The sequence below is a fragment of the Macaca mulatta genome, chromosome 11 (genome assembly GCF_049350105.2).
Source record: "Macaca mulatta isolate MMU2019108-1 chromosome 11, T2T-MMU8v2.0, whole genome shotgun sequence".
NCBI classification, from domain to species: Eukaryota; Metazoa; Chordata; class Mammalia; order Primates; family Cercopithecidae; genus Macaca; species Macaca mulatta.
Window position 1 is genome coordinate 89848893 of NC_133416.1, and position 13151 is coordinate 89862043.

Below are 13151 nucleotides of genomic sequence, written 5' to 3' on the forward strand. Positions count from 1 at the left end.
AGGTGAAGGAAACAAGAGGGCGGGAGGCTGGTAGGAGGAGCCTCCAGGCTAGGGGGTGTGGGTGGAGCCTCCAGCCCGCGGAGCAGGGTGGGAGGAGCCTTCCGGGAGGATTTGGGTGGAGAAAGGGGCTGGGCCAAGCCGGGATGGAGGGTTGGTCACGCAGGCGCGGGGGGCCGCGTCGAGAACCCCACGCGGGAGCTTGTGGAGTCTCCAGCCACCGCTTCTCACTTCATTGGAGAAGGGAGCTGGGGCTGGGGCCGGGAGGGAGCTAATAAACAGTGAATGTGCAGCAGCCGCCTTGGCGGCCGGAGTCGGCCCGAGCGACACCGGAGCAGTGCACCCGGGAGGCGGCGAGGGGAGGCGGTTCGCCTTGTCCCTCCCACCCGCGCCTCTTTCTCTCTCTTCCTCCAGCTGGTCCCAGAGCCCGGCTCGGTCCGGTCCCTCTGCCCCCATCCCGCACCCTTCCACCTCCTCCGAGTCCCACTCCTCACCTAGGACGCCCCAAACTGCCATGGGTTAGGGTGCGAACCGCGACCCGCGCGAAAAGACCAGCCCTGCGCTTCCGCCGGGGAACGCGGAGCCCAAACACCGCTCACCGCTTGCGGGCGCCGGGCATGGGGAGTGTGGTGTGAGCCCGCACCCGGGGAGGACGCAGGAGCTGCGGAGCCGGGCGCGAGGAGGAGGAGAGGAGTCGTGGATTGGAAGGACCCGAGGGAGGGAGGGTGGGGAAGCGACGGAAAAGTGAAGCTGGGAGGAGAAGGCGGCGGAAGGTGGGGATTGATGCTTCTGTTTTTTGTTGCCGCTGCTGCCCTCGCGCTGGGAGCCGAGCCGGAGGGAAGGCGGTGGAGAGATGATTGCAGAGTTGGTGAGCAGCGCTCTGGGGCTCGCCTTGTATCTCAACACCCTGAGTGCGGATTTCTGCTATGATGACAGGTAAGGGGTCGAGAGGAAGGGGCGACGGGCTGCAGGGGGCATACTCCGCGGTGGTTCTGAAGCTTCCCGCTTTAAGGCTCCAAGTGCCTCTTGGAGGAATTGGTTCAGCACCTGATGGTTTAGGCAACACGTAAACATTAACACCTAAATCAAACACCCGGGACGTGAGCGCGCTGGGCGGGCCGAGGGAGTTTCCGCTCCTAGTTTGCAGCAGGTTCTCGCCCTTGCTTCTCGGCTGTTGGCAGACGCTTGAGTTTCTTAGCGGAAATCCCGGCAATTTGGGAAACTGTTTAATGAGCGTATTAAATTAAAAAGTCTTAGGTATTCCTTGATGCAACAAAAGCACATTAAGTGATTTTACATCTGGGTTGGGAGGAAGCCGCTCCTGGATCCCTGATAGATCCTCCCTGTTCCGTTTCTTTTTTTTGATGGGACACTTTTATTTCCCGAAGTTAAAACACACGTTTGATAGTTGCCAAAATTGTGAAAAGAGAGATCGTTCTCTGCTTTAACTTTACCTTTTAACGTGTACAGACTTTTACTTTGAGCCAAAATAGTGCTGCTGATGGTCTCTCCCACCTCCCTAGCCTCCTTCACCAATCCATTGGGCAGCACTTTATAAGAGCCTCGGCTTTCATTTCTGTTTGGGAGTTGTACATTAGACGTTAGTGGTTCTTTTGTACTAATTGGAGAAGAAGACGCCCCTAGAGACTGAAGTTGTCTTCTGCACTTAGGTTAGTTTGGGTGGCTAATGAGACCTGAACTGTGTTGTCAAAGATACTGCATCGATTTCTGGAAAATGTCACCATTGTTTTGGTGTCTCTGCCTATCTTTTAAACGTTATTTGTGTTTAGAAAGTGATGAAAAGCCCCTATATCCATTAGGGAAAATTCCAATTTGTGTCCTTCCGGTGCCTTGATCTGATTACAATTAAAACAGATGCATAATTAAAATATATTAGGGATAACAGCACGCCTGGCTAAACTTATTAACCGTCCTGGGGTGTTTCATGCTCCATTGAAATTAAACCATCCAAAAAGTGAGCACAGATTTACTTTGACAGCTTTTCAGCAGCCTCTCTGGTCTGTAGAAAGTGAATGGATCCCCAGGGTTAGGGCGAGGCAGTGAGTGAACTCTTAAGCAAAGTGGTTGACAGTGAGGGGAGGTGAAGGCAGAATCTTCTTCTGGTCGTAATTAGCCCACTCTGTATTCTCTGGTGTGCCCATTCTCTTGCTAAAAGCATCTTCACATCTCTGTTAAGAAATCACCGGATAATAGCTGCTAGAACATCCAGCAGACCCGTCTTAATGCATTTTATGTAGTGCCTATCAGAGGCTACTTGATAGGGAGCCACTGTTAAACATACATTTTTTCTTAACTTTTATGCAGCATACTGATTTTAGCAACTACACAGCATGCTCTGAGAAATGGTCTGTAGGAGTGAGGTAAATTTCTGTTCTCTCCAATTTTGTGTAATGGTGCACCTGCTATTTCTAGCATATTCGTGGAAAAAGCCCTTGTTACCAAAGATGGGTGACTTTTACTAAAACCAGCTTAGGTCAGTGTGGGCAGTTACTGGCTCTGATGGGGGCGGTTTGGATAGGAAGCTTTTAAACCGAGAATATAGAGCTTATTTAAAAAAAGAAACTTACTATAATACTCTAACCTGTTGTAGAACACTGTGATAAAATCAAATATTCCTATTGTATGCCCTTGTTAACTGCTGTCTAATCCTTAAGAAAGTACATATCAGAAGTAACCATTCTTTAAAAATTAAAGGTAAATTTGGATATGCATTTTTCTGTAGGTATAATTGTTCTGTGCTCTTGAGTCATCAGACGTGTTAGCACTGGACTTTGTAACTTGGAAGAATGGTGTGAGTGTGATGATAAATTAGTTGTGCTTTGATGGTTGACAGTTGTAAGTTATTCAGATGCAATAGGTCTAATGGAGTGTTAAAATTCATGACTTCTATCTTGTAGCTACATAGGTGAATTTAGTATGATTATTTGCCCATATCATTTTATTGATAGCATGCTCAATATGACGTCTAGATAGTATATATTGATATAATGTTGAGGCCCTATAAGTGTGAATTATGCTTTGCTACAATTTGAAAAGTGTATTTTACACTGATTTCTTAGCATAACTGCATATGCCATCACATATTCTTAGAATGTGAAATCTTAGGAGTAGCAAACTTAGGTTTTATGTATCCTAGAAATTATGAGATACATAAATAGGAGCACTGAACTTATTTGCTGTTCAAATGATTCATTGCAAAGTTACACTATAAATTGTTTCTTTTCTGACATATTTTCTGTCTAACTACTGTAACTCACTGGTGTGTGAAGGGGGAGGAGAGCTGGGGAGCCCAGTGTAAACTGTAGGATGATGATAATTTGTTTATTTCCACTACTCCATTTCAGATGCAAAGATTCATGTTTAAACCATGGCTTAAACTAGACCTGTGGATTCTGCTGCCCCCCAGGAACTTTTGTGAAATACAGTTCTGTAAGGAGAGGCCAGTGCCGGAAGTGAAGGGAGAAGCGCTCAAGGGAGATGGCTGTTATTCCTGACATGCTTAACTAAATCATTTTTGCTGTGGTATTTCTCAAAGTTATCATTTCTTTTGAATATAGTGATCATTTGCTTTATAAACTATATATAATTTCTTTCCATGTTTGAGGTAGCTTGGTTGAAATTAAATGGTAACATGAAACTTTCTTATAGCACAATTAATTTCTCTATGGTAAAATTTAATATTTTACAAGTGTGTCTGTGCTAAATTTAAGAATATGCCTTTGATGTGATGAAACAAACAGTGGAAGAGAAGAATTCACAGTATCTGATGAAAAAGGGTATGTGGTTTCAGCTTCGTCCTCCCTCCCCTTGCTTTCAATCTAGTGTTGAGTCTTAAGTTGTGGTTAGAGGAAGATTGAAATTAAAAATATGCAGTCTTTGCCAAATTTTAAGTTATGTTGTATGTAATTCTTTAAAGGATTTTCTCTTATTTTCTGGAGAAATTTGGTGTTTAGGTCAGTGGTAAAACTTGCTGACCCAAAATTCTCTGGTTTCTTACGCATTTGTTGAGGATGACGTGGCATCATTTTTTTCTTATCCTTTTTAATAATACTGTTAGAGTTTCTTATGGAGATAGCACCATGAGAGGAGTCAGTTTACTTCAAAGCAGACAAAGGTAAACAAACCATAACTGTTCTAAATTTTAGAAATCTGATTTCACTTAGCCCATATCTTCTAATTGGTGACATGCCCTTTTTATACATAGACAAGCAAATAAGATAATGCAGCTTTTACATGCTTTAAATTCTCATATGAGTAAAATAATTTATTAGTTTGCAAAGAAAGACACTTTGCAAGTTTGGAAGTAGAAAATATATTTGTGACTCCTCTGAAAATTTATTTTCTTATTGGACATTTTGCATTTGTTAAACCCAACCAGAATCATTAACGTTACCTGTAGGTCTCTTAGCTATTCCACTGTGCAGTAATTTCTAGTTTGGGTTTTTTGACCTGGTATGATAGGAATCCCTCGTGAAATAATCACTCTGTTATCTTTAAAAAGTTCTCTCTAAGAGACTTGTCTTTCACCAATCTGAGGTTGTTATCTTAAGATTCCAGTATGTGTAACTACTGAAAGCAGGCCTGGTATTTAGTAAAAAGCATGTTTAGAAAGAATTACTATATAATTAAGTAAGGGAGAAGCTCTCTTTATATCAATGGTTGTCTTATCAAGTTATTATTATAAGAAGCCACTGTATACAGAAATATGGTCTTACTCTTCAGTTTCCTTCCCAGTTTTCAAGTTAGAGTTTATAAATTATTTTAGGTGGCATTTTATTTTCTACCTATGTTTGGATTGTTTAAACAGACCTATTTGGAAAAAGTTCATTTTGCTCTTTTGAATAAGTATATCTCATCAGTAAGTTAAAATTAGGTGAAGTCATTATGAACCGCTTTACCTCAATGGAGCCTGTCACGTGATGTTTATCATAGTAATTGACCCACATACAGGCATTGAATGGACATGTGCAAATGCCACAGGGAAAATTGCCATCTGTTTCTTAGTCGTTTTCATACATACACACACATACATACACATGTATTATTTCATACATACATACACACACATACATGCATGATTATTAACGTTTACATTGGTGATTCTATGGGCTATTGTTTTGTCATCTGCACTTAGTGCCCCTATGGTTAATACTGAATTCTCTTCTGCTATAATTTTGAAATAGCAAGCTTTTGCATTCCAGCATGCGTTAGGAGCACAGTTTGTCTTTCTAATCATTTTGTTGCTGCTCAGCACACAAAAAGCACTTAAAAAAAAAAAATGCCTCTGGTGGTCCAACTGTTTTTCATAGGCTAAAGGTGCATTGTCTGTAAAGCAGGCACCTTGGTAATATTAGGAAAGGACGAAGTTTAACCTTAAGGCACTTTGAAAAATCTGTGGCTGACAAATCTACTTTCTTATAACTTTATTATACTCATCTAAAGTGCTTTTAACACAGTAACTTTCATCTGTTAACCTTTCTGGTTCTCTCTTAAGAGCAGAGTATTGTATCAGCTTTGGATACTTATTTTAATGACTTCACAGAAGTGACAAGTGTGGCAGCCTCCAAGGAAAGGAACAGTGGGTTATTGAATGTAAAGACCTCTCCTCTATAAATAGCTGTCCTCATTTAGGAGCTCAGTTTTTTAAAAAAGTGGAGGGATATTTCAGCAGGACTGCATACCCTCTGTTTTTCATTGGGTGAAAAAGGCATAATATTTTGGATAGTTGCAGGTGTAATTGCATACAGTGTTAAATGGTTTCTTTGAAGATATGATTTGTATGTGCATTTGAGGAATAAACTTACATTCAATAATATACAAATTATTAATATTACTAGATATGGGCTTCTTTGTATATGTAGTGCATAGTACGACTACAGTACTGCTTATGTTGTTAACAAGCATCCCACAAAACATTGTGCTTTCTTACCTGTACTTTAGCAGGTACTGTAAAGGGTTTGCGTTCGGGAGTCTGATGATAGATCTATACAAATGCTGATAGGTTGACCTTTGACAGGTGGAATTCCAGTTGAATTTATCACTTTATTGTTACCTTTTAATTTTTTTACTCATGTTTATTTTTATTGATACTCATATTTAAAAACTTTCACTGGGACTCTGTTAGCTTCTTTTCCAAAACACTCACTCTTAAGATTCATGATTGGTACTTTGGCCTGGCCTTATTTTGGGTCTGTACTTACTGGTGCTTTATTCATACATGCGAAAGCTTTGGAATGCGTCTTCCAAATGTCTCTTTCCTACTTGTTCAGGTCAGTTGTTTTTCTTGGATGTCTAAACTCTTTGAGTTGACTAGATTTGCCTCAACTTGTCAATAGGGATTAAAGATTTTTGCCTCAGAGGTTTTTGGCCATATATTCAAGGCAGTTAATTCCAAAAAGATGCAGCTCTTCCAAATTTCTGTCTCACCCTCTTCCTCTCTTTTTCTCCTCTCTGTTTACCTTTCCAATTACATTTGTCAGTTTTTTTGATACTCAAGGTTTCTAGAATTAAAGGTGTGGCCAGGCACGGTGGCTCACACCTGTAATCCCAGCACTTTGGGAGGCTGAGGCGGGTGGATCCTGAGTTCAGGAGTTCGAGACCAGCCTGGCCAACATGGCGAAACCTTGTCTCTACTAAAAATACAAAAATTAGCCAGGTGTGGTGGCAGGTGCCTGTAATCCCCGCTACTCAGGAGGCTGAGGCAGGAGAATCTCTTGAAACTGGAAGGTGGAGGTTACAGCAAGCCAAGATCACGCCACTGTACTCCAGCCTGGTCAATAAGAGTGAAACTCCATCTCAAAGAGAAAAAGGTGTAAATGTTTGCTTAAGTCTTTTAGAAGCATTTTGGGATTGGTTTTTTGGGTTTACAACTTTGACTTTTTTTTTATACAGGTTAATGGGAAACAAGTAAACCTATCTGTGTAAACCAGAGAATTTCGAAAAAGGTGGGAAGACTGAAATGATTGTTTTCAAGATTCCACTTTAAAAGTTGATATCATTTTTTAGAGGAGTTTATTTAAGGACATTTCATGAGTTCTGTTAATTTGAAAAACTAGAGATAATTGTTTTAAAGATGAGATAGAGAGGTTTTGATTTATTCATGTCTAAAAAATTATATGGAAAAATATGAGAATTGAAAATATGAACTCTGGATTTAGATTCCACTTTATTGTGGAATTAAATGAAATTAAATATATATTTGCTCTCTTTGAAGGTTATTCCTGTACCACGTTGCTTGAGGGCAGTGCCATTGTACCTGTTTTAGAAGTACCTTAGTATTTGGCAGAGGAGATGCTATTTGCTTATGATGATTTGATAAAAACTTTTGTTTCTTAATTTCTTTGCTGGGGCATTTTGTGATGTTGCAGTGAGACATGGTATGAAGTGTGGCACAGCATGTAGTTACAGTCAAGATGACTGGCTAAATTACATGATTTCTGAAATGAAACACACATTAGTGCCCTTGGAATAGCAGCTGTGTGCTAGGTATTGTCAAATAAAGTGTTTCTGTGAGGTCTTTGTATTTGATGATTAATCTTCATTTTTATGAAATTTATTATAAAAGTATAATTATTCCACAGAAAGTTTAAGTTAAAAAAAAAAAAAAAGAAAACAGGTTCACTATAGCCATGTGATCATACTTTCTTTAATTAGGGAACTGTATAAAAACATTGCCTTGTGGTAATGGAATTGATTGAGATTTGAAACTGAAAAATTCATGACTTTTTTAAATGAAAGTGCCTTTTTCCTAATTGTGATTCCAGAGATTATTGATTTCCTTAGAAGTAGAACATTTTGACTGTACTAGCCTAGGAATTCTCACTTGACATCATTTAGAAGTATTTTAACTTCAAAGGATGTGTTATTTGCTGAAGAGTGGCCACTGGGGCGCAATATGGCTCTTGACATTTTGAACAGTGTTAAATGATGGTACTGAAGTATTTCAAACAGCCGTGTTTCAACATTGTTTAAAAATCCGGTGGGAAGAATGGCAGTCCATATAACCCTGCATACTTGGAATTCTTTGGTTATTAATTTGAAGTTCAGTTCACAAGTTTATTTCTTACCTAGTAAGTTTTTAAGATGAATAAGGCTCATAGAAATTTTACAGCTATGTCTTATGAAATTTTGTTTTCTTTTTTCGGTTGCTTATATGTATTCTGTAAAGACACTGAAAGGATGCAAACTATTGTCTTGCTTTTTTTGTTTTTACATTAACCTGTTAGGTCATAGATCTGTGTTAAGGTCATTGTTATAAAGCATATTGTTATTGAGCTTCTGTTGTAAACCCAAAATTATAAAACTAGTCTTTGAGAGAGGCAGATAAGTCAAAATTCTTTGTGAAAAGTAAACATCTTGTTTTTGTTAATTTCCAATTTGTTCCACAATGAAAGCATGTCTGTCCCATTTTCTTTTCTGTTAGTTGTGTCTCTTGGATTAAATGTGAGTCAGTAAACTCTAGAGTAAGGCTGCTCCAGAGGGAACAAGGATTTACTGGTTGTCAGTGCATGTAGAAGTGACATCCCTGAAAATTGTGTCCTCTGTGGGGGGTGCTTTAGGTGGTGGCTATAGAGATTACATTCATAGGCTTGACTACTTTTCTGTTTGGGGAGGACACTTGTCATTACAAAACCATTCCAAAGAAGGGGTTCTCAAGGTAAGGCTGGCAGCTGCAATTAGCTATAGTGGTTCCTCTGGGACATTTCTCATGGTTTTGTAGATTGGTTTTTGGCTACTTCTGTCTTCCTGTCTTCAGCTTTAAGAAACTAAGCCTTCTGCCTTCAATTGTAAAATGTCTCAAGGTAGAATAGTTGGGTTCAAATGTTTTTTCAAGTATATTTCCTTTAGAACAAGTTCCTCCTCTCCTGTCCCAAACAATTAACTACACGACTGTTCTCCCAAAAAATGGAAAAGATCTCATTTTGACAAAGCAAGCTGTTTATGACAAATTTTCCAACTAGAAATTTGCAGAAGAAAAGTTCTCAGATGATGAAAAAGTTTAATCAGGCAAAAAGACATTTTTATTTGCAGAAATAGGCCCTTTAGAGGGAGGCAATTATTTATAGCTGATGGAAAAAACCGGTATACCTGAATTCGTTTGGTAAATTTCATTTAAAATTGGAAGGTTATTCTTGTTATTTTATTGAAAGAAAAAAAATATGGTACTGAATTATATCACAGATTTATATTAAAGAAACAATGTTTTATACATTAAACCACTCTTACAGGGATATATACTGATTTAACCAAAGAAAATGAATTTGAGATTTCATAAAAATCTTTTGAAGACACCAGTGTGCAGCTTGAAATCAACTATAGTGTACCATGAATATCTATTTGAAATACCCAATTAAAATGACCACATTAAGATTGCATCCTTTCACCTCTATATTTAAAGTTACTTTTTTCTTTTATAAACAGTGGTGTTTTTTGGCTTTTGTTTCATATTGAACAGAAGATGAAATCAGTATTTCAAAACCTCTTGTACGTCATCAGGATAAATAATGTGCTATTTTCAGGAGGGAATTATTAGTGGCCACTTTTCAGTACACTCCTGGCATGATGTTGAGGATGCCTGTGACTGGCAAGGGGTTTTAGACCCGGCCCTCTGATAACTTGCCTCCCTGCTTTCATATGGACAATTGACTTTTTAAAAATCTTTTTAAGTGCAGTTCAAATTCAAATTCCCAGTTTTTTGGAGCTAGAAGCATCTCCCTAAAGGGATGCTGAGATGGCTTCTTGCTGGCTCTCTTTCTACCTATCTATATGTATATGTTTCTATTAATAGATCTATTAACACATATGGACTTGTTAAAAATGAAGATTTTGGCCAGGTGCAGTGGCTCATGCCTATAATCCCAGTACTTTGGGAGGCTGAAGCAGGTGGATCATGAGGTCAGGAGATTGACACCATCCTGGTCAACATGGTGAAACCTTGTCTCTACTAAAACACAAAAAAATTAGCCGGGCATGGTGGTACACCCCTGTAGTCCCAGCTACTCAGGAGGCTGAGTCAGGGGAATCACTTGAACCCAGAGGGCAGAGGTTGCAGTGAGCCAAGATCGCACCACTGCATTCCAGCCTGGTGACAGTCTGTCTCAAAAAGAATGCAGATTTTCATTACTGTTATTCCCAGGTACAGCAGATGCTGCAAATTCACTGACCACACTTAGGGTAATAAGGCTGTAGTTCACTTAAATGTATTACAGATAAGCTGTCTAAATTCCTGGATTAAAAATGGTTGAATATAAGGTGTGTGTATTATGGATATGACTTTAGCCAGTTTATTTAATCTATGTTTCATTTTTCTTATTTGTTCAACCATGGCATCTTTACGTTGATTCTGTGAGTTTGAGGTATTCAGATTTTGAAAAGGTAGCGAGCTTGCTGAACTTCTAGGAGATGATCTCTATTTAAATAATCTGTCACCATCATATAAAATAATGTCATCTTCTTTGTAATATGACTGTGGGGACAGATATTGGATTCTCATTTTGACAAATAAACTGATACGCAGTTGCCTAGGGCTTATGCTCGAGTAGGTACTGATGCCTAAACGGAGTCTCTAGAGTCAAGTGTCTTTATTGGTTTGTGCTTTTTTTGAACAACCCATTTTGAGGAAATTTGGTTTGCATTTCATGAAGACTTTATAGACTTTAGGCAAGCAGCAAAGATGAGGGTCTAGGCAGCTGAAATTAGGAAAGTTAAAAATTTGTTAGTGATTATTATTAGTGACATTCAGGCACCAGGTGATGCTCTTCAGTGAAAGTATCTAAATAGGATTGGAAATGCTTCGGCCTGTATGACTTCTTAACCTGGTACACTTAAACCTTAGCCTTAAGGCATCTTGGGGGATTTCTGAATAGGTGAATGCACTATCTCTGAAGTTTTAAAATCCTGATTAATAAAAACCTTTTAAAGGAACTTGTTCTAAAATGAGTTATACTTTTTCCTTTCTTTTTAAAATACTGTATGTACTGTGTAGTAGAGGCAGGGTTGTGAACGAATGCTGGACCAAGATAAAAGATTACAGTTTTCATCTTGGAATACCACTGTACTAGCTAAGTATTTGAACTGCTCAGCTCTCGTAAACTCAGTATTTTAATTGGTCAGGAAACGAAAATAATAATAGTAACTGCCAACCACAGAGTGAGACTCAAATTAAATAATATGATGAACGTTCTCTGTGGTTTTAAAAAGCTGCATGGTTATATACTTAGCCGTAGAGTGCTTGGACCAGGGGGCTGAATGACTTGGTTGATCACTGTACATTAAGTACAGCTGTCCCCGCTTATCCTTGGGGGATTTATTCCAAAACTTCCAGTGGATGCCTGAAACTGAGGACAGTACCAAACCCTGTATATAGTATAGTATGTTTTCCTCCATACATACATACCTATGATAAAGTTTATAATATAAAGTAGGCACAGTAAGAGATTAATAATAACAATTAATAACAAAATAGAACAGTTATAATATGCAAGCACCACTACTCTTGTGCTTGGAGTCCATATTAAATAAAAAAAAGGTCACTTGGACACAAGCACTGTGATACCTCATCAATGGATCTGATTAACCGAGAGCTATTAAGTGATGAATGAGCGGGTAGTGTAGACTGTTGGATACACTGGACCAAAGGATGATTCACATCCAGGGTGGGATAGGGCAGGACGGCACGCAGTTTCGTCATGCTACTCAGAGCAATGTGCCCTTTACAACTTATGAATTGTTTATTTCTGGAATTTTCCTTTTAATATTTTTGGACCATAGTGGACCATGGGTAACTGAAACCTTGGATAAGGGGGGGACTACTGTATCTCACTCTCATCTCCCCTGAGAACAGAGCTATGCCCTATTTTGATGTTCTTGCTGACTTTTTCACTTGGAGTCTGTGGTCGAGCCCCTGCTATCTGAGCTACTATTGCATGGCCTGCTCCATCCCCCCATACACCGTTTCTGCTTTTACTCGCTATCCACTCTTGTGGCCAGCAGTTTGCAGTCTCATTACAAAAGCAGTTTTTGTTCTCTTCTATTTCTTTTCTGTTGCTTTTTCTATGTTTCTAGTCATTGTACACGAAGGCTTATTTTGAATAGACATTCTGGCCAATCTGAGTACTTCTTTCCTTCTGCAGAGAAAACCAACCAATTACAGTGCATCTGGTATAAATAGTCTTTGGTACTTTGGTTCTGCTTGGCAGAGCATATTGTTACTGGGTACTCATGGTCTCTCTCTTCATTGACGACCCTTTTTCTATTTGGAGTACGCTCATATTCAGAGTAGTTCTGGCAGTGTGGCGATTAAGAAAGCTGTTTTGTCAGATGAGCTGCAGTTTTGCTGCACCAACGTGTTTGTGTCAATCAGTTGTATATCAATAATTTGCAGTAAGTTTTGTTTAACACAGGTGCAGGATGACAACATCTAACGAGTTAGCCTGGTGGTACATTTTGGGTAACAATTATAAAAAATATCTTTCAGAGTTTTTCAAACAACAAGGAGGCAAAGAGTAAAGATCACGGAATTTTGGAATCAGAGGTCCAGTGATCTAATCCCAGAACTAATATAGCCAGCCCTCCATATACCTGGGTTCTGCATCTGTGGATTCAACAACCATGGAGTGACAATATTTGAAAAACAAAAATTGTGTCTGTACTGAACATGTACAGATTTTTTTATTGTCATAATTTTCTAAATACAGGATGACTATATTTATATAGCACTTGTATGAGGTGGTGTAATCTAGAAATTATTTAAAGTCTATGGGAGGATGTGCATAGATTATATGCAAATGTGATGCCATTTTATATAAGGTCTTTGAGCATTGTGGATTTTGGTATCTGAGGGAGGTCCTAGAACCAAGCTCCCCACTGATACCGAGGGGTGACTGTATGTGCTAATGGTGTTATTTTGATTGTGTTACTAAAACTCCCTTATCCTCTGTTCTCTCTTATATAGAATAAGAATAGCAATACCTACTTTATAGAGTTGTTGGGAGAATTTAATAAGTTATGTAAAGTACTTGGAAGCATATCTGGGGTCTAGGATACTTACTAAATATTTCTTTTAAATTATTCAGTAGTGGTATTGTTAAATAGTCTAAAAAAATCACTATATAATAACACCTAAAACTATTATA

The 13151-nt window shown here is 39.0% G+C and overlaps 1 protein-coding gene across 2 annotated transcripts in view; it reads left to right on the forward strand.

Moving 5' to 3' along the window:
* Positions 1-212: 212 nt before the first annotated feature.
* Positions 213-13151, forward strand: part of TMTC2 (transmembrane O-mannosyltransferase targeting cadherins 2) — a 456255-nt gene continuing 443316 nt past the window's right edge. For both annotated transcript variants that reach the window (XM_015152361.3, XM_028829760.2), the window contains exon 1: positions 213-933. In XM_015152361.3, coding sequence (XP_015007847.1) covers positions 851-933 — 83 coding nt within the window. In that variant the 5' untranslated portion in view covers positions 213-850. The remainder of the gene's footprint in view (positions 934-13151) is intronic.